The sequence below is a fragment of the Folsomia candida genome, unplaced genomic scaffold (genome assembly GCF_002217175.1).
Source record: "Folsomia candida strain VU population unplaced genomic scaffold, ASM221717v1 Fcan01_Sc047, whole genome shotgun sequence".
Taxonomy (NCBI): domain Eukaryota; kingdom Metazoa; phylum Arthropoda; class Collembola; order Entomobryomorpha; family Isotomidae; genus Folsomia; species Folsomia candida.
This window is the reverse complement of record NW_019091239.1, coordinates 878540-900285: the sequence shown is the minus strand read 5'-3', so window position 1 is coordinate 900285 and position 21746 is coordinate 878540. Positions and strand designations below refer to the sequence as shown.

Below are 21746 nucleotides of genomic sequence, written 5' to 3'. Positions count from 1 at the left end.
AAAGAGAGAAGATAAATCAAGCAGACCCAAAACGAAATTTGCAAACATTTCCTACTGCTAAAAACAGCGTCTAACAAGAATCCGGAACCGGAAGATTTCTCCACTCTGCCACCGATTCCAGTTGACACTGTGGATGGCCTCAAAGGGGTTGAAACGTATTTAGAAGAAAATAAGGAAAATCGAAGGTTAATGGTTGGTTAAAATAATTTAATTTAATTTATAATTTGCAGAAAGATCAATGTTTTTCTAATGCCATTATTTAAAAAAATGTAGATTTCCTACCTATCTCTACTTGACGGGAAGGACGCTGAAGATATTACGAGGACGATTCTTGAAAAGTTAATGACCATTGACCTGGGTGCAAAATTCAGCAGAACTGGCCATGGGAAAAACAAGCAAGAATTTAATGTTTACTCCAAAATCAATTTAGTTATTATTGGTAAGGTGACAAACGAAAAACCCTGTCTAATTTAAACCTAAAAATAAAATACAATAATTTCAGGGGGGGTGCGAGCAACTAAGGGTTACGATAGAACCACCGAGCACGACATTAACACGTACATAGCTAAGTGGTTCCGGTTTGCTCCATTCACAACTAAAGCCAAAAAGTAATCACGATGTCTTCCCATCGGACGAAGCGACGTAAATTCAAACATTCAGTTCAACAAATTTTTAATGAAATTAACAGTGAATTTGTAGATTTTGAGCCAACTAGTTTTGTAGACGTAATTTGCAATGAAATTAGTAATGATTTAGGAGAAATAGAGAATAATTGTGTAGACGAGATCTGTAGTGGTGTTGGTCAAACACCGAGTAATAGTAATGATATTGTAGAAGATTATTTTAATGAAACAGTTGTATTTGACAATCCGACAGGAGAATTTTGTAATTTAATAGATTATGTAAATAATGTTACTGAATCAGAAATTAGTTCGGAATCAGAGTCAGAAACAAGTAGCGTGCCAGTAAATTTTAAGGATAAATTAGCAGTCTGGGCTGTCAAACATAATATTACAGGCGTAGCGGTGGATGATTTATTATCCATTCTCTCTTTAAATTTTCAAAATTTGTGCCTCCCTAAAACTCACATATCTTTGCTTCAAACTCCTCGTAGTTCAGATTTTAATATAATTTCTATTCCAGGAGGAATTTACTATCATTTTGGGTTAAAAAAATACCTTGTCACACAAAAATATAATAATATTCAATCTGACGAAATTGTTTTAATGTTAGGTATAGATGGAGTCCCAGTATATAAAAGTTCAAAAAAACAATTTTGGCCTATTTTAGGTAAATTAGATAAGCTCATAAATTGTACACCCTTTTTAATTGGATTGTATCTAGGGGACACTAAGCCATTAGATCTTGAAAAATATTTAAATCCAACTATTTTAGAATTAGAGGAATTACTTCAGACAGGTATTTTTGTTGCCGAAAAACATTTCAAATTCAAACTTTCATGTGTGATCGCCGACGCCCCAGCAAGGTCAATGCTGAAACAAATTATAGGCCATGGGGGATATTATGCTTGTGAGAGATGCGAGGTAAAAGGAATTCACGTTGGCAAAGTAGTTTATCCGGATATTAATTCGCCTTTACGTTCTGACGATTCATTTCGCTGCAAAAAACAAATTTCTCACCACACTGGGAATTCAGAATTTTTGAGACTTAACTTTGGGATGTTTTATCGTTTTCGTACAGTTATTTCTGTATATAATTGCGGAAAATAATTGTTAAATGACTTGCTTAAAATAAGTTTACAAAATGTCCTCAATTACAAAAATTATTGCGAATTACATATTTACATATTAGCTACTCGTCTGCAAGCTTGAAGTCACGGATGCATTTGGAATTTGGGTGGCACTTTTCTCCACCACATGGACCAGCTCATGGTTATGAGTTCGAAGTTCACCAAGGATCTCGACTGGCGAAAGGGACATCGAAGTGTGCAGTCGCGCCGGACATTTCTCCTTACTTTTCCATCCACAAGCCCAAATTCGTTTGTTGGACCCAAACTTTTCAAAACTGTACAAGTATCCGTTCACTTTGAGCTTTGGTGCATACTTTGCACGATAATTTTCAACAAGCTCGACTGAAGCGGTTGAAAAGTCGACGTTGGGATTAAACTTCGGGATTGCAGGACGTTTCTTCTTCCTCGTTGTTTTGTCCTCGGTCTTTTTAATGACCTGGGAATAAATTTAAGCACGTGATAAAGCTTACGTTTGATTTGTGGAAGATTAAAAATTAGATAAATCTGCTAAGCTTACACGTGCACAAAACTCAGCCTTTCTCGGTTTACGAATGTGCATTACTTCGCCGTTGCCCTGTAATTAGGTAGCAGTTTTAATCAAATCCAAGTTACATTTTAGGAAAAATTAAAAAAAAGTTTAAAATTTTGAAACGTAAGGTTCCTCAGATTATAAATTTTAGTTACACATTTTACATATTTTTACGAGAAAAGTTCTTTTTTAGAAAAGATAATATTCATCAATCACCCTGTAGGAGTGTTGAGACGGCGCGGTGGTTCGTGGCCAAATGCGTCCTTAAATTGTCTTCTTTTACAAACCATCCGGTGCAATGGGGACAATGGTGGATTGTAAGCTTGCCCCCGAGTAGTGGTTCATAGGGGGATATTTCTTTATCAGCGATGGGACTAACGTTTCTTCTGGGGCTACGGTTATCTTGAGGTTGACGCACTGAATCAACCGATTTCCCAGCGACGAAGCTAACATTTCTTGCAGGGGTATGGTTATCGCGATGGCGACGCGGGAGTTGATCCAGAACGACTGATTTCTTCACCTCGGAATGGTTGCCGTAATGACTGCGAAAAAATGAGATATAGACAAATTAGCTGAATTGCAAGAAAACAAGGTTATTCAGGTCGCACACACGAATGTCTATCGTAATTTTTGCCGTTTCTTACGATGAATGCATTACATATTAATTCTCTACAAAGTTGTTCACCAAACTTGGTTTTGTATTTACGTACCGTCGATAATCGTACAAATTCACAAACTGCTTGTTACACAAGAAACACGTGTATAGCGTCATGGGGTCCACTTGCTCCTGAGTTTAGACGACATTGCAAATGTTCATCTCATGAATAATCTTGCGTCTCCTGGTGGGGAATAGTTGGAAACATTTTGAACATGAGAAGAGCTCTTTATTTTTTCGGGGATTTCTCTTTCTGGTTTTTATGCAAACTTGTCGTCTTTCATGTCGCTTAAGGTTGGCCCAAGAAGAAAAAGTTATGCCACATTTGGAGCATATCAAGCTCTTGGTGTTCGCAGAAGGGCTGTAATTTAAAATAGTGTTAATTTATTCTTAATTTAATTTTGGTGTAAAACCCGAAAATTGACACCTTTCTATTTTTTGCATACGTTATGCCACAAATTCCTATACCTTTTATTTTCTATGCAAAAAATGTGCTATGTTTCTACAGAGAAATGTGTAAAGAATACCTTAGGTAATCCCAGACTTTGCGGCCCAAATATGCATTACTTTGGTAATTTATTTAGTGACCAAAGCAGTCGAGCTCCCCCTTAAAATTTGTATCATTAACGTAACAAGTCTTGATAATCAAAATAAAAAAATCTGGGAGGGAGCTCGTTTGTCGCTTTGAGGTATGGACAAAATCCCGAGGTGGTTTTCATGAAAATCTACTCGGAAAAGTGGTCACCACGTTGCTATCTTTGTGTTGCCAACAGCAAAATCACGCACAAAAAAATATCTCTCAATATAGCTTCACTTAGCCCGAACCAGGATTTATGAGTAAATAAATCATAGCAACGAAATGTAGTAATAGGGTGAAAAAAAGTAATTCCACCAAAATTATGTAATCACACCCCTTGAGCTCGAGGGGGTGGTCTGATTGACCTTAAAAGTTGATAAGATCCTCCCCCCGGGGTCATATGCATATACAATGCCACAAACCGATTTCAATTATCTTGATCCGTTCTTGCGTTATCCCGCTGACAGGCAGATAAAAAGACAGGATTTTATATACTGACAATGGAGACGCAAACCATGTTCAGCCCAGATAATTTTTTGACCTTATTAGTTTGAAAGAGCAAGTCTTTACAAACAACATTTGGTTCGGCACTTGGGCAGATGCGCAAATTTCAGCACGTTATGGGCGCCGCAAGTTCGCAAAAACGCACGAAGTTGAGCTCGCGCTGCGCATTGCCCGAAAAATCATGCGTTTTTGTATTTTGAGTATTGTTCAGTTGTGTTTGGCTCTGGCTTGAACCAGAAATTAGTTTACAAAATTCAAAGTGTTCAGAAAAAAGCTTTAAGTATAATTTTCCGAAAACGAGCTGATCATTTAAATTATGTTGAATGCATGCAGGAAGCTGAGTTGATAACTTTAAATGAAAGGAGAGAATTGGCTCTTAATAAATTTGCTTACAAATTATTTTTTGGTAGGTATAGGCACTTTTTGCCGCAATTCCAGCGTGCTTCGTGCAGTGGTGTCATTGAGGTCAAACAAGGATTTACTATTTCAACCGGTAATTAGGTCGTCAAAATTTAAAAATTCCCCCATTAATATGATAATCAGCAAAATTAATGACGAATGGAAATCAAAATCCACGGTTTTTGGCTTGTCATTTGAAGCTCTAACAAATTTGATAGATTATAGCTAACTTTATACAAACTAAGAGTAGATAATATCTTACGTACATATATATTGTTAAGTTAAATATAGTAATTTAGCCCTTAGTTATTGTTATTTAATCATTTAAAGTAAGTTATTTCTGTTTGTAAGCTCACGAAAATAGGCTAGTGTGCTATGCTAAAATTTCATTTTGTGCATTCCCTAGTACTAGTAAATGAGGGTAATAAAGGCTATTATTATTATTATTATTATTATTATATCCTTTACATTGCGACATTATACGGCACATTAGGACAATTGTGCCGAATTTTCGAATATGCCTTCCACGACTATTTGGAATACTCTGCATGACCTCACCTGACATGTATGTGACCCACACCGGTCCAACTTCTTTTTATCGACCCCATCTTCGAACTTGGTCGTTACATTATGCAGACATATGTTGTTACCAAATTTGGTCAAAATCGGTCAATGTTCTAAAGTGATCGAAAGACAGACATAAAGCCATGGTTCGGGCTAAAATCTAAATATTTGATTATTTGGCTGTAAATCACCAAGTTACGATATTTAAATACTCGGAAAATTGCGAAAATAAAGGGGCCGGGGATTTTGGCTCGAAATCGTCTCTAAGGGGCCGCAAAAAAGGGGAAATTCGTATGTGTCCTTTCCTGTTTCGATAACTAATTAGGCGATAAGATTATATTCTTACTTTATGGTCGCGTTATTAGAATGCTCGTACTTCGCCTGCAGTGTTCTCCCCGTTGGTTTGCCGTTTGGGGGCGTACATTCCTCTTCTTCGTCAAATTCTGAGGACATGTTTTCGTCTTCGTCGGGGTCTATGCTTTCGTTGTCCTCGACGTCTGGCGACATTTGCCTAGGTGAAAATTTTCTTGGTGGTGTAGATAATCCGGCAAAAGCTGACGAGTGGTCTTGTCCGACTGCGTGAAGTTTGATACGCCCACCTATTATTTAAAAAAAATAGAAATATAGAATAGAATAATAGAATAGAAATATTGGAAAGGTTATGTTAATAAATTACGAATCCTGATTTTTTTAAATCCAACTATAAATTATTAATTATAAAATAACTATTTTTCTTCACCTGTCAAACTATTACCGAGTATTTCACATTCATTTACATATTTAGAGGTATGGTTGTCTTGATGGCGGCGCGGGAGTTGATCCAGAACGACTAATTTCTTCACCTTGGAATGGATGCCGTAATGACTGCGAAAAATTAAGAATAGACAAATTAGCTGAATTACAAAAAAACTTGATAAATGAATAACGACGTCGCTTATTAGCTCGCCCTGCGTAGCATGAGAGCTATTGAATTCCTCTTTATTTGCGTTTTATTTGACTTTAGTGGGATTAGTTTGACCAAAGTACCTGAGTATGTACACATTTGTAAGTAAAATTGCAGAATTCGGATTAAAATAAGAATCCCTTTCCCTCTTACAAACCTGGTACGTATATATTTACTAGTATGTCCTCAATTGGATTCTGCCTGTACTCGTCGAACCTCAGTATTGATTTGAGGAAAACTTTAATACCAGTTCACTCGTATTATCAAGCCTTGACGATTTGGTGTCAAAGGGCACCGGTGAGTGGAAAGCGCATCAGCAGTGGGTCGCCCACAAAATACCTATATGTAGATACGACCTAATACCTATGTGCAATTATGCACCATTGGTGCATAATTGCAAAAAATTATGTATCTATTTTGTTGCATTTTTCTGCACCTTTGGGGCAAGTTATAACCATATCATTATTACAGGGTGAGCTACTTCTAACGTTACTACGGTTTATTTATAAATATTGACTATTTTAAACTTGACATTGACAACAACACCCCCAGGGGAAGGATTATTAAGGTTGGGTGCAACAAAATGTAAATGACAATACATTTCTTACGATTATTAATTCCCCACAAATTTGTACCCCAAGAATTGGTTTTATATTTACTTACCGTTGATAATCGCACAAATTCACAAACTGCTTGCTACACAAGGAACACGTGTATAGCGTCATGGGCTCCGCTTGCTCCTGAGTGTAGACGATATTGCAAACGTGCATCTCATGAGTAATCTGGCATCTCCTGGTGGGGAATAGTTTGAAACATTTTGAACATGCGAAGGGCCCTTCAATTTTTGGGGGTCTGGTTTTTGTGCAAACTCTGTTTTCTTTGTGTCGCTTAAGGTATTCCTTGGATCTAAAGTCTTTCCCACAGTGGAGGCATATCCAGTCGCTGATGTTAGTAGAAAGGGTGTAAGTTAAAGTGTAAAATTTATTAATTTATTTAGGATTTTTTTTGTGTAAAAATCGACCAGTCGAAAATTGGCACGTTTCTGTATTCGCATATGGGAGGACTACTTTATGCCACAAATTATATGAATTTGGGGCATAAAATGTACATATTTAATTTTCTATACAAAAAAAATGCGCTCTGTTTCTACAGAAAAATGTGCAAATTTCCTGTTCTGATAATTAATTAGGCGAGAAGATAATATTCTTACTTTACGGTTGCGTTAGTAGAATGCTTATTATTCGACTGCATTGTTCTTCCAGTTGGTTTGCCGTTTGGAGGCGTGTATTCCTCTTCTTCGTCAAAGTCTGAGGCCTCTTCTTCGTCAATGGACATATTTTCCTTTTCAGCGGCAAATTCTGAGGGCTTATCTTCCTCGTCGTCTTCGTCCCATTCTGAGGACGTGTTCTCTTCTTCGTCAAGGGACATATCTTCCTCGTTTTCACGACTTATCCTTTCGTCGTCCTCGATTTCTGGCGACATTTGCACAGGTGAAAATTTTCTTGCTGGTATAGATAATCCGGCCAAAGTTGACGAGTTGTCTTGTCCGCCTGCGTGAAGTTTGATACGCCCAACTATTCAAATAGAAATATTCGAAATGTTATGTTATGTTAATAAATTACAAATCCAGATTTTTTAAATCCAACCATAAATTATTAATTATAAAACAAGTATTTTTCTTCACCTGTCAAAGTATTAGCGACTATTTCACATCCATTGAAATATTTTCGCCTAGATTCTTCCAACCTATTTTCCAACTCTTTCTCCAAGGCTACAATTTCTTGCTGCCGGGCGCAAACTTCTTTAATGAGAGATAAGCAATCCGAGCAGGATTCCGTGGTGGACATGAATTGGTTATAACTTGACGGAGACGTATTTTTACGGATGGTTGGATTGATTAAGAGGTTCCGAAATAAGGACGCTTTTTCCTGCCGGGTGACAGTTTCTGGCAGTGACCGAAAATCCGCCAGCGGTTTTATCCCGCAGAGAAAACATCCCGAAATTTTGACCGTTTTACATTCCGACACGGCGACATTGTCGAGCACCATGTTCCGCGTCAATTGGACGAAGGGGAGATTGAACGGCATCGTCGAATTACAAAATTTGGATGACAAGTTATTTAGCCTGTAATTAGTTCAACAGAAATTACTTTAGTTACTTGAGTCAATTGAAATACTGAATACATTAGAACTTTTTTAAAAATAAAATCAGTACTTTATTTATTTTAACGATAACAAATCACCCCCATTTTTTGTTAATTTGATGTCAAAGTATCAAAGTTGGTGTGACACTTAAATTTATTCAAATGGAGTTTTTTACTCTTTTAAAATTTGAAATTCAAGTTTTTAGGGACGTGAAATAAATATTTATTTATTTACTTTCTTCTGGAGGAGAAACCGGCTGGAAAGAAAATCCCGGTTTCCAGCGCACAGTACAAGATGCGACAAATTTTGTGCGTTTGCAGAATCATGCAGTTTGTTTGTCTGCATTTTCATGCAACTTGCTGTTTACATTAAATTAATGAAATTCTGAATCAGAATTTCTGATTCTTTACCGAAATACATATTACCTATATGATTTTACAAGTCTGTATCTGCACTCTTAAAAATAATGTTACCATTTTGACAAGTAAGTGCACTCTAAATTTTAAATGAAGTAAACTATACTAAACCCAGAGTAAACTTTACTCGTTATCAAGTTACGTTACTCTGGATTTAGTATAGGTAGCTTCTTAACATAAAATTTCGAGTGAATTTACTTTTCAAAATAGTGACACTATTTTAAGATTGTACTGCTGCGAAATTGCAGATGTTGGAATGCCTTGTTGGAATGTAAATGCGTGCGAGCATCCATCATTTGAAAAACTGGAAACACTTGGGAGCAAGCGGATATCATGATTTATTTGATATCAATTATTCTTTTAATGTTAATTTAAAAATATTTAAATACGTACAAATTAAGGCTAAAGTTAGTTTAGGTTCAATTTGGCTTTAATGCTTGCTACAAGAGCTAAGAAGATTGACCTGAAAATTCAAAGAAAATAAACGCCATTTAAAAATCTCAATAAAAATAATGTACACGATGCTTTGAAACTGTAAACTTTAAAAGACCCGAAATTTGTCCGAAATATTTCACGGAACTGGTATGCAAAATTTAAGAGTTGAAAAATTTTCCATGCAAAAATAAGCATGGAAAATTCAAAATCGTATCACAAAGTTTACACGGCTTTCAAAGCTGCTTATATATTAAAAATTACCACAATGATGAGCCTGCACATGCGCTACGGCTTCCGGTCTGTGGACAAAGGTTTTATTACACGCGCTACATTTTAACCTGAGAACTTGCGGATCCGTAAGAACGACGACCGTGGCGATTTCCACGACGCCACCGATAAGGTAAATTCCTCGGCCAAGTTTTTCCTCCTCTTTCGCCACCACGCCGTGGCGACATTTGTCCTGGTGACACGAAAGAGACGCCAATGACCCAAAAATTATCTTAGCGCAATGTTTGCACGGGTTTGAAACGATTTCCTGCCCCAAAATTGATTCTCGGGCGGCGCGTAGTCTAGATTTCTCTTCTGCAGTTAGTTTCGTGGATTTCGTACCACTTCGGGTGGGACACGTGGAGGATTCGTGCTTCGTGCAGGCATATTGTGTGTGGAAACCCTGGAAGACAAAATTGGCACAAATTAAATTTGGCCGATCGAAATAACACTAAAGAAAAAAATTGACAATGAAGCGATTCACGTCAACCTTCGTAAATTCGCAACCACGTAAACTTAAGAAGATGACTTACGAACCAACTAACATCTTCGTAAGCAATATTATTTGACACTTTATCATTCTATACATGTTGCGACAAATGAATTGTTTCCAACACAAATTTTCATTTTTGAAGAAATCAAATTTTAATTATTATGGGCTGACAAAATGGTGTGAGTGGACCGTTGCTAAGTTGGAGGATTGAGATGACCCCCTAGGTCAAATCCGGACCAAGGGATCTCACACCCTCCAGTGGGGTGTCAATCGATCGGTCTAGATAATACGATCAGTTTGATATCATAAAATTTTGTGAGATAAGAATTGGCTTCGAAATTCCTGAAAAACTTATATTTTGGAGATATTCTTCAAAATAAACATTTTAATTTTCGAAATAGTACACTCGAGATTTTTAGCTTAAAAAATCAAGCTAAAAATTAGGATGATTTCATCCTCAGGAATTAAGTCTCTTTGTCTGCCTATTCAAAAGTTATTCAAGGTTAAAGTCGTTGGGGCAAACCAAAGGACTTTTGCCCCAACGATTTAAAAAATGAAAATTTTCTAAAAAATAATCCATTTGTCGCAACCGTATGGGGCACCACCCCATAGAAACGATGTCAGTTAATCGTGCTTCGTAAGGTTTTGTAAATTTGTAAACAAAAATTACTTCAAGTTTCGTTAAAAGTTCGTAAGTTGGCATGGTTACGGATTTACGAAGATTGACGTGAATTTGCCCATTATTTCCAGAAAAATGCTATTTACCTTTCCGCATGTCTGGCAGATGAATCGGTTAGATCCCTCGTGCACGGAAAGGACATGTTCGCCCATGTAACGTTTAAAGAATAATTTTCCGCAGAATTTGCAAGCCTCTCTTCCGTGACCGGATTTGGCGAGGTGATCGTCTAGCAGAAGTTGGTTCGCGAAAGGCCAACCGCACCCGATAAAGCCGCATGCAAAGGGGAGGTGGGCTACAAGATGAAACAAGGACATCTTTATTACATATAATTAGGAAATAATCACTCGCAAAAACTATATGTACATATGTATGCAAATTACTCGTATGTCGGGACCGGATGTGGGTCATGAGCAGGGCCTTTGTCGGCCTTGTACAGTCGCACCGACTGCAGACGTATTTGTCGCCTACGAGAGAAATCGCGACGTCGAGATACGTCCACGTGGTGTCGGACGTTTGCACGCAGCCGATTCGAGGGAACTTGCTTGCGTCGGGTTCCTCCACGACAACGTGACACCTTTTGACGTGGTTGTTGAAATTGTGTCGTTTCGTAAAGGCTTTTGCGCACGTGGGGCATTTTAAAGGGTTCGGCTGTTCGGGGTGGACCGTGACGATGTGGCGGTCGAGTTGGCTGACGAGGGGAAAAAATATGTTGCACGTGACGCAAGCGTGGACAGTGTGTCGGAGATTGGTATGCTTTTCGAGCAGTTCTTTCGTCTCGAAGAGTTGGCAACAATTTTCAATGTGACACTGGAACGGGAGACGTTCTAAGGAGAAAGTAACAAGAAGCCTTGTAAACTGGGTGAAATTATTACACTGTTCTAAATCCGGTATTAAATATTACCAAGTGGTATTCATATATGAAGTGGGATTGATAAGTAATAGTATTAAAGTTTTTTACCATATCGGCAGGAAATTTTTACGGACCGGCGTAATTTTAATACCAAGCAGTACCAACTTAAGTTGGTACCGCTTATTAAATTTAATACCGAGAAGTCAATACCCGCCTCACCACTATACTATACCAGATTTTTAAAAATTTATGTTTGACAATTAAATCCGCTAAATTAGAATGCTTAGGAGTTTTTTTGAGCTATTTATACCAACAAGTTTGGCTATATGGTCTTCCGTGATAACTGGGGTAGCTGTTTTCGCAACTTTGCATTTTGGCTCTGGTGGCGATGACATCTGTGAATGAAAAATAAATATGTCAGTCGCGGAATAAATGCGATAAATTGTAGAAGATGCATGCAAATTACTCGTCGCTTCCGAGCAGGGGGAGGGTCTGCGAGTGGATCATCCACGGGACAATCTTCAGGAGAGGACAAGGAATCGAGGGGATCAGTGTCAGGTACGTAATCAGGCTCAACGTCGTCCGGAAAGAGGATGAAATCACCCAGTTCGACTTCCGTTTCACCGTCCGCTTCAACCTTGACTAGTTCGAGGTCAATTTGGTCTTGTTCAGGATAACCTTCGGGGTTAATCTCGGACTTAATGGGGTCAGCGAAATCCTCCACGTTGGTGGGGTCATCATTATTTGGTGTAGGAACAGGCTGAAACAAATTCAGGTGTACGTTTGGATCGAAATCTGTTAAAGATATAACAAAATTTATAAAGTAGCAAAGTAAGTCATGTAGGAAAATGTGCGTAAATTTGCATATTTAGATGCTTCACAAGCTTTATGCGCTTGACTAAAGAAACACATTCATGCAAATTACTTTTTCTAGATGTACCAAACTACAAATTAAGAGTAAATCAAAGCAGCAAATCTTCCCAGGCCAATAAATAGATTCACAGTTTTCCAAACTTTTTACCAGCTTGTTCCCAAATTTTACAAAATTACTGCCATGAATATTCCCATATATTTTCATAATTTTACAATATAAAAAAAACAATGTTTCTGAAACATACTTTGGATAATTTGTCTCCTCAATTTATCCAGCTCACTGGCGCCTTTTGCGTCGCAATTTTGCAAAATTGTGTAAATATTGTTCAATTCTTGACCAAGTTGGAACAAGTGGGAGGAGATTTTTTCCAGGATGGCGACGCATTGGGGGCAGGCGTGAAAATCTTCTTTTCCGAGGTGGAGAAGGACCTCGATTTCGACCGAGTTCACGTTAACGGCGGAGAGACAGGTCAAAAACAGGGGGATATTATTTTCCGTCCCAATCGAGGGGTAGTTTAGGCGACAGAAAAAACAGGTCGACCCCATAATAATTAAAATACTGAATTACTACTAATAATTTCAAATTGTTAATTAATTTATGAGTTTATTTTTGTTTTAGAAAAAGATCATGTGTTGATTAAGATATTTGGTTCGCGGTTTCAATTTTCCGGGGGTATTGTGGAGAGTAAAAGTTGGATGGCATCCATCCATAGGGTGGAATTTGATAAGAGAGGTTATCTTTACAAATTTACAGGGTCATACCAATGTATATTTTTTAAACAAGATTATCAAAAAAGTATGTCGTTGACCGAATATATGAACTCTTGTTACACCATATGTATTGTTTTGCCGTTATTCATGGAAAACTTTTCATTAAAAAAATCCATGCTTTTTTTTGTTTTGCATGCAATTTAAATTATCAATTAACTATGGATTAGATTATGAGATAGGTGTCTTAATCGTCAAAGTCATAGATTCAATCTCATTTAGCTACTTTATGCAAGTTATTTCTAATTCCCTTGCAAGTTTAGCTATATTATCACGAAAAAATTTGCATGGGTTAAAAAAACTTTAAGCATGTCACCTAGATCCTTAATACAAAAAAAATTGTATTAAAAATTTGTATTAAGGGGATCAAAATTTAATAAGTAATTCCATATTTATTTCGCATAATTTAAAATTTTCCAATTTAAATAATTAATTACAAGTTGTAATTTACGACGTCGTTACTAAATTTACTCTACGAGATAATTCTTTTTAATGAAAATGTAATCATTTGATCCATTCATGTACAACTTGTAGCCATTTTTTACCATTAAATCTTTAATAGCGTTCTTTCCTTCCGGCGTCGTTGCGTGTTCTACAATTATAACCTGATAATTAAAAAATGAAAAAAAGTGTTAAAAATTCGTTAAAATTTAAGACCGCATTTTTCTGACTATGAGCATCATTATTTATCTAAATAGAAATCCATTATTAAAATAATACCAAGCAGTATTCATGTATGACTCTACTAAAGTGGTATTGATAAGTATCACTGTAGAAATAGCTCGATATTAAAATTTTACCATTTGAGTAGCAAACTTTTTTGGGCAGGCATAATTTTAATACCAAGCGGTAGAAACCTTAATACCGAGAATTCCAAATGTTCCTGCCCGACTTTACCAGATTTCTAACAGTGTAAATATTTAAATATTTACCTTGATATCGAGCAAGTCGAAAGGAATTCCTTGAAGCACTTTGTACTCGTGTCCCTCGACGTCCAAACTGAAAAAGTCCACCGTGCTGACATTAATTGCGGAGAGGATGGAATATAACGGGAAACAGGAGATCATTCCTTCAGAGATGTAATCTTCTGGAAGAAATCCCTAAAATATTTGGAATAAAATTAATGCAAAATATTTACAATTGTTTCCGGTGGCAATTAAATGGAATATTTGGAACCCTTGAAAGAATATCTGCAAACTTTTACCCAATTAATGAGCGACCTACGCAGTCATTATTGGTAACGTGTAAAATATGAAATTTTGCAAACGTTTACAAGATAAAAAAGACACTCTAGATCTGACAAGGGACACTCACGACCTGTCGTTTGAGTCCAGGGTACCCACTATGTTTTTTAGAATCTACTAGGACCCCTGATGAAGGATTCATATTTCCGTGTAAAACTCATATTTAGCCCAATGGCGTGGCGCTAAACTTAAAAATTTGCATTTTCGACCAATTTCAAACCCCCATAACTTTTGCAGTTTATGTCGGATTTTTAAAATTTTATGCTTAAAATGATCAGAAAAGTCGAAATTTTAGAGAAAAAAATAAAAATAAAAAAATTTTAATTTTTGAGATATTTTTAGCATTTTTTCGACGAACCCGAAATTTCGAAATTTTGCGAAAAGTTAAAAGCGATAATTTTAGAAAAAATTTCATAGAATACGAAAGTTGAACTCCTTGTTATGATTTTTGCCAAAAATTTTGGAAATCCGCCAAGGATTACATAAGTTATGGCGGTTTTAAAATGAAAAACCATCAAATTTGGCGAATTTGGCGCCACGCCATGGCGCCAAATATGAGTTATACACGGAAATATGAATGAATCCTTCATCAGGGGTCCTAGTAGATTCTAAAAAACATAGTGGGTACCCTGGACTCAAACGACAGGTCGTGAGTGTCCCTTGTGAGTAAGTTTACAAAGATGTGTAAGCTTTTTTTCTCTAGAAATACATATTTATAAAATTTTGTAAAGTTTACAATGTTATCAAAGCCTGCGTTAATTGGTTAATTGTCTCACTCTCAATATACATACATACATAAATACATATGTACAGCTCATCCTCAGTCAGTAAAGTTTTTGACTGATTTATGTGAAATTTGACTTTGTTTCGTAATCTTTGTAAAGTTTATAAAAATTGTATTGCTTATTATTTACGGATCTTGCTGGGTTACAAAGTTCCGAGTAAATTCAACCGTTTATTTTTCATACATACTTACGTGATCCAAATAATGTCCGGTATCGGGTAAATTCAGAAGCGGCTTTTCATACTTATTTCCAGGATTTATTTTACCAATTCCATTCCCGATACGCCAGTCTTCCGCGGTGTTTTTATGTTTTAAGAATTCAATCTGTTAAATTAATCCAATTTCAAAATTTTGATTTATTTTACAATTATGCAATTAATTTTGTATACTAATTCCGTACTCTTTCTGGATATCTTCCCGTTAGACACACATCCGCCACCCAAGCATTTCTTCGCTTCCTCCTTAAAATTTTGGACAATAATGGCGACCCTTCAATGAGCAGCCCGCTCCATTGCTGATCTTTTTCTAAAGCGATCGTATTCGACATAAATTCTCCATCATTAGCGCCACACTCGACAAAAAATCCGCCCGTCTAAAAATACAATAAAAACTTCTTTTCAAGTTTTACGAAAATGCAGGAACACTTTTCCAATTTAAAACCGAAAATTTATCCGTTATTAAAAATCAGTTACATTTATTTCGAAAATAAAAAAAATCGTAAATAGGCAATTTACAAACTCAAATATTGTGCAAAATTTGCACAGGAGGGTTATTATCAAAATCATCTAATTTTAATTTAAGGGTTAACCCTTAGCCGAGGAGAAACGGTAACTATGTTTGGCGTTGCTGCGGGGCGTTTCGATGACCACAATTGTCATCATTCGGGAAGCCAAAAAAATAATTAAAATCTGACAAGTTCTAAATCTGGAAACTTTTATTATATGAGTAGATTCGGGACAATTCTATAAATTCTCAATTCGGGAGAACGGCAAAACACGTTAGGAGAAAATTAGCTGCGGGACAACGTCAATAAATATGATGAGTATTAAAATTTAAGTGTAACATTGTAAAGCAAAGTTGCATGATAATTTTAGAGTTATGAAGTATGACTATGGTGCAAAATTATGACTATGCAAAACTACTCAAGACATTCGTAAAATAGAGCTATTGATCCCAAACCACACATGTTTGTGGATCTGCATAAGGGTTTTTTTTAACTTGGATCAAGATCTTAGTTCTGACTAACTATATGCATTCATTTGGTATATTTTAATTTTTAAATGCAGCCACGACCTCAATCTTGACGTGGAGATCAATTTGATAATTTATGAGTTTGATAGAAGGTGTATATAACCCTTTATTTATTGGCGACGCTGGTTTTACCTCATATTTTGTATCTTAAATAATCCCCTGTACTTTTATAAATTATCTGAGATAGTTCGTGTACTAACCAAAATATTTGTCGAGCTTCTGGGAAAACCCAAAACTAATTTCTCCTACTAGTTTTTCATCAACGTTGAAATTTAGCAAAAATGAACATGTCCTGGCAAAACCAAGATTACATGAGACGGGTGTGGTTTGGCCTCAATAACTTTATGTTATAAATTTCTTGAATAGTTTTAGCAGTTAGTAAACCAGAGTCAAAAATTTTACATGCAACCCATCCAATGCAAAGCAGGGGCGAAGTTATATGAAACTGACCTAGTGTTACCACGGACGATTCTGAACCAAGGCCCTAATAATTTTAGTTTTTAGTGCCCGCGTGTTTTGCCGTTTCCCGAATCAGCTAAATAATTTTTACCACGGAAATATCCGTTGTCCCGCACCTGACATGGAAACGTGAAAACGTGAAAAGCCGTTGACCCCGAAGACAGAGACTTTTTTTGTGAACGGCTTTTCACGGTCTCCCGAATTAAAGCAAAAAGTGTAAAACGTTTTAAAACGGTCTCCCATGGCTAAGGGTTAAAACTTAATTTTTAAAAATTAGTTTTGGTATTTGATGTTTCTGAGCTCCAAATTTGTATGAAGTGTGAAATTTTTGCTAGGAAATTTATCCAGCAAGATTTTTATTTCGCAAAATACATACTTGCAGAACTAATTTGCAAAATATATATGACATTGAGATGAATACGCCCAAATATGTAAAGCAAGTAAAATGGAATACCTTTTTATCCTTTAAAACTTTCCTCAGTGCGAGATCGACATACAAATCGAGCTCATTCACCACCGTCGGGTAGTGAATCTTCCTCCCAGGCACGATCCCATTATGTAAATGGTACTTTTTCAAATATTTCAAAACTATGGGATCAGTCTGACTCAAATTGGAATTATTATTTTCACTAAAAATGTACTTCTCCATATCCTCCCTCGTTTCTAAATCGTTTAAACGATCTTCTTCTAGTCGTGAAGATTTATAATATTTTGTCAAAGAATCCCCAACACGCGTAAACTTTGCAGTCTCACATTTAAAAAACAACACGTAATACGTTAACATTAATATGGTGCCGAAAACTAGTAAAATTTTGAAATTATTAAGTTTCCATGCACCACTATTTTTATGACGGAAAGAATCCATCCTGTCGTAAGAAGATGACATGTTAAAATGCAGGAAAACTCGGGATTTCTATGTGCCTCGACTTTTTCCATTGCGTGAGATAATGACGTTCCATAAAATCATTTAGGAGTCAGTGGAGCTAAACGTAAGTAATGTCAGATTTAAAGGATCATTCATAAAGTAGGGTATCAATTTGATAAGCGAGGACATGCTATTATGTTAAATATTGTCACGAGGGAATAAATACACTCTTAGAAATAATAAGTATCACCCTATTGAAAATTATGTAAATATACTGTGAAATCCATATTAAGCAAACTATACAAAATCCAGGGTAAACTTTACTCTTTATTAAGTCAACCTTACTCTGAACTTAGTATAGTTTACTTAATTTAGAATTCAGAGGGCCTTGACTTTTCAGAAGGGTACAATTATTTTTAAAAGTGTAGATTAAGGGGTTTATAATTTTTTGGAAAATCGAAGACATACTTTATCTGAGGTCCTTGTCATAAATAGCGAGTGCCGGAATCATTCATGCCTTGCATTTTTATGGATCTGCCAACCACAGATAAATCGACGGCACGCACTTACATAACACAAAATTATGTAAGCTTCCCGTTATGTATGAAAAAGGTGAGATTTACCCTGCAACAATGTTTATTTAGTTGGAAAATAAAAGTCCATGTGTGGCAAGTATTTCTGATCTGATAAGCAGACGTCAATTTTTATTAGTGACATAATTTAAAGTATAATTATTTTAACTATTTAGTATTAAGGTAAATTTGAATATTTAAGCACTTTATAAATACATACATTCCGTCTCAAATTTTAACTTACTCCAATTGCTGAAAATTTATGAATTATGCAAATATGAGGGATACATGATTAATTAATCGTGATTAACGGACTATGTATGAATTAATAATCATTAATTCATAATTACAGACACAAAATTTAATAATCACGTATTTCAGATGATTATCTGTATACACAGCAGTATTTTATTAACAGGTGAATACATATTGCCTAATTACATGCATACGTATTTACCAACACCTACGGACCGCACCCTTCAACTCTCCCTGATTATAAAGTGGCCCCTCCTTTACCCTCTCTCCCTGTTGTGGCGCATACACGACCGTATTATACCCGGAAACTATCGCGACATGATAAACCCCGCTTCCATTCCCCCAGAAAATCAAATCCCCCGCCTGCCTCGACCCCAGCGGTACGCTGGCACATCCCCCATAATCATACTGCGTCTGCGCCGTTCGTGGCACCACTTTTCTCACGCCTTGATAAACCGCATACTGCGAAAGTCCAGAACAGTCAAAACCCCCGTTTGTCGGACCATCCTTGTTGCCCCCACCCCACACGTACGGTTGTCCAATTTGGCGTCGCGCCGCGGCCACAATAGCGCCTGCGCCACCACCACCCCCACCACCATCGCCCGTGGGGCAGCATTCAATCCCATTGGGGGACGAGGGGCAGGAATATTGACCATTTATTTTCGCCAGAGATCCACGCGGACATTCGCTACTCGGTTTACAAACGCCCGGGTAACTCGTGCAAGGTTCTTCCTGTTTGTACCCTGGTTACCAAATATTTGTAAATTTGCATGATATTAAAATTCGAAACAAAAGCGGGAAATTTTTCTTACCTCCACCCCCGGAAGGACAGCACTCGATCCCATCCGGACTGCTGGGACAGCTCCAGCGCCCATTTATCTTGGCAAGGGAACCCTGTGGACATTCAATTTTTGGTTTGCATACCCCAGGATAACTTTTGCATGGGTCTTCTTGCACGTATCCGACTAAAAAATGAAATGCGTTAAAGATAATATAAATTTTATCGAAATTATAAACATAATTACTTAAAAAATATATAATTACATGCTAAATTTGTCGCGACGAATATCGCAAGGCAGACTTTTGATATCATTTCCTCCTGTTTGAATCAAGTCAAGTTTCCATACATGCAAACTTAAGAATATGGTCGTTGCTCTGCACAATTTCGCGTTTTTATACCAATTTTTTTCCTAAAACAAACAGGCTATGGTGTCGACTTTAATTGTTGTATTGATCATCGTCATCCTTCATAGGGGTCACAAGGAATGTTAAATCCGGGTTGTAAACATATTTGCAAATGTGCAAATTCATATTCGTGTATGTAAATATATAACTGATACATAATCTACGGATTATTGTCCAAGGTTAATAAATAAGTTGGATAATCTTTATTTTACGTATTTGTATGTATTCATAACCGATTAATCAAATAAATGACACTAATTTCACTACCAAATTAGACCGCAATGACATTTTTTGTAATTTATGATCATTTCCAGGAACTGAGACTAGATTTTACATCTGGTACATTTGTATAAATGCGAGTAAATCCGGTATGATATTACTAATTTTAAATATTTGCGGTATACAATTTACATACATATATATGTAAGTTTATATATAAATACCCATGGGTATAGCATACATGTAAGTAATTACGGGTATTTAGGAATGCAAGTAAGTCCGATTAGATTTGCAATATTGATAATTATTTACGTATGTAATTGTTTGCAATTCTGCAAGTTTCTGCAGTGCGGCCAGAAATTCTGAAATGAGTGCCAATTTAACCGTCCAACGAAGTTGTACATATGTCTAAAAGATCTAGCCAATTTATTTATTACATACGCCCAACGAATTAATTTGATTTTTAAATCAGAAATAATGAAGTTTTTAATGAAGTTTGAAGATATGAAAATTACCTATGTATACCTACGTATGAGTATGTAAATATGCACGGTTATACATATTCGAAGTTCGATCCTGGGTAACATTCTGCAACTGCTTCCGGTTGACATCTAAGCAGTATGTGATCAAATAGCTGGCCTGATGAGCACTTCATTTCAATAGGATACCCATCAGCGCACATGTAGTACATAGAACAGTCACCTATTTATTAATCAAAATTAAAAAGGTGATTTATGTATCATATTTTTAGCTTAAGAACATTTTGTATAAAAATGCTTTAAGTAACGGCTAACTGAAGCGGAATTCTACTGTAATTATATGTACAAAAAATGCTAAGGTTGGAAAATTCATTCATTGAATTTAAACGTGACACTCCATGGATACCAAGTTGGTCGTATTTTAATATTTAGGTTACTGCAAGGTCGTGTCATAGATTAATACCCTTTTATGGCAATTCATTACAACTCCGTAGTGTTTTTGTTACATTATAACAGCATCAGATTGAATTGCTCATCCTCAATGTAACCCAGTGGTAAACGAAAATATTTCGTAAATTTTAATCGGAATTTTAGGGCGGGTACTTTGCATAATTTTATTTACTTAAATGTGGCAACAAGGCGCCCCCTTCCGGTGGGCAGTTAACCGATGGATCGTCCGTTGTCATGGGTGGCTCAGTTGGAGGTGGTGTGGCAGAATGGAAGCATTCCGCTTCTTGATGCGGTTTGCAGCGCAGGGAGGGAAAATCAAAGTAAAATCCATTTTCACAGCTCAATTCTGTCCCGACGCCTTCAACGCAGGAAATATAAAGGGTACAGTCCCCTACAAATGCAGCGTACGAATTACTTTAAATGCAAATTTTAAAATTGACCTTTAACATGCAAATTATTATTGCATACATACATTCGTGTGGCAACGTATAATTTCCCATTGGCGGGCAAAACGAATCAATTGGGGGTGTCGTAGGATTATCAGTTGTCGTATATGCCGTCGTAGTCGTTGGAGATGCTGTATGAGTTGTTAGATCTGCGGATCTAAACCCGCAAAACGTTCCCGGCTCGGAAGACGTATTGATCCGATAACTGTACAGGGTGCAGGTCCCATTCCCATTTATATTAGGGCGGAAATTCCACACGGCACAGTCGAGAAACGAGTTACAAGTTTCGCAACAAGCCCGGATACTTGGTTGTGATCCTCCACCCGGCATCGTGTTCCCGTTCATGCGCAAATCGGTGTAGTATGAACAAGTTTGGGAGTTGGTCAGGGCGAAGTGCACGGTTAAAAGGATAAAAGTTAGAAGAGGAAGAGAAGACGCCATGATTATTCTCAGTCAAGTTCGCGCTGGTTGTGCTGTCCTTGCACTGGGGCGACTGGTTGTGGGAAGGTTGCTTATTACAATAATTCTGAGGAACACATGCACTAATTGACGTATTTATGAAGGTTTATTTTGATAACGGATAGATAACGGTTCGATCATCGATGTGACAATTGCTTTAAATGATTGATGGTGACTGAAGTAGAAATGATTTTCGTGTAATGAATTAAACAATGGGTAACGTGTGGCGAAG

The 21746-nt window shown here is 36.7% G+C and overlaps 5 protein-coding genes across 6 annotated transcripts; all 5 read right to left on the bottom strand.

The window, feature by feature from the left end:
* Positions 1–1584: 1584 nt before the first annotated feature.
* LOC110861932 lies at positions 1585–8340 on the bottom strand. Of its 2 annotated transcripts, XM_035845112.1 has the most exons (9): positions 8136–8340; positions 7606–8045; positions 7132–7495; positions 6585–6863; positions 5718–5842; positions 5325–5577; positions 2496–2821; positions 2268–2324; positions 1585–2186 (listed from the first exon to the last, which is right to left on the bottom strand). In XM_035845112.1, exons 2-8 carry the CDS (start codon positions 8006–8008, stop codon positions 2296–2298), a joined length of 1779 nt encoding a protein of 592 aa, XP_035701005.1. In that variant the 5' UTR covers positions 8009–8045; positions 8136–8340; the 3' UTR covers positions 1585–2186; positions 2268–2295. The 2 variants fall into 2 exon arrangements, 1 of the variants encoding a protein (XP_035701005.1); XR_004833309.1 differs by lacking the exons at positions 1585–2186; positions 2268–2324 and adding an exon at positions 2990–3295 and having other exon boundaries at positions 2680–2821; positions 8136–8339.
* A 455-nt stretch (positions 8341–8795) lies between these two features.
* Positions 8796–12733, bottom strand: LOC110861928 (zinc finger protein 26). Its single transcript, XM_022111061.2, has 7 exons — positions 12324–12733; positions 11672–12000; positions 11516–11600; positions 10736–11179; positions 10442–10647; positions 9178–9586; positions 8796–8944 (listed from the first exon to the last, which is right to left on the bottom strand). The coding sequence occupies exons 1-7, from the start codon at positions 12622–12624 to the stop codon at positions 8931–8933; spliced, it is 1788 nt and encodes a 595-aa protein (XP_021966753.1). The 5' UTR covers positions 12625–12733; the 3' UTR covers positions 8796–8930.
* A 519-nt stretch (positions 12734–13252) lies between these two features.
* On the bottom strand, positions 13253–17442 carry LOC110861910. The gene is made up of 5 exons (XM_022111044.2): positions 17039–17442; positions 15275–15466; positions 15067–15198; positions 13779–13946; positions 13253–13451 (listed from the first exon to the last, which is right to left on the bottom strand). Exons 1-5 carry the CDS (start codon positions 17366–17368, stop codon positions 13314–13316), a joined length of 960 nt encoding a protein of 319 aa, XP_021966736.1. The 5' UTR covers positions 17369–17442; the 3' UTR covers positions 13253–13313.
* A 925-nt stretch (positions 17443–18367) lies between these two features.
* Positions 18368–19463, bottom strand: LOC110861943 (peptidoglycan endopeptidase RipA). The gene is made up of 3 exons (XM_022111079.2): positions 19321–19463; positions 19089–19241; positions 18368–19019 (listed from the first exon to the last, which is right to left on the bottom strand). The coding sequence occupies exons 1-3, from the start codon at positions 19367–19369 to the stop codon at positions 18475–18477; spliced, it is 747 nt and encodes a 248-aa protein (XP_021966771.1). The 5' UTR covers positions 19370–19463; the 3' UTR covers positions 18368–18474.
* A 618-nt stretch (positions 19464–20081) lies between these two features.
* Positions 20082–21563, bottom strand: LOC110861950. Its single transcript, XM_022111087.2, has 3 exons — positions 21082–21563; positions 20782–21000; positions 20082–20382 (listed from the first exon to the last, which is right to left on the bottom strand). Exons 1-3 carry the CDS (start codon positions 21494–21496, stop codon positions 20234–20236), a joined length of 783 nt encoding a protein of 260 aa, XP_021966779.1. The 5' UTR covers positions 21497–21563; the 3' UTR covers positions 20082–20233.
* Between the last annotated feature and the right edge of the window lie 183 nt (positions 21564–21746).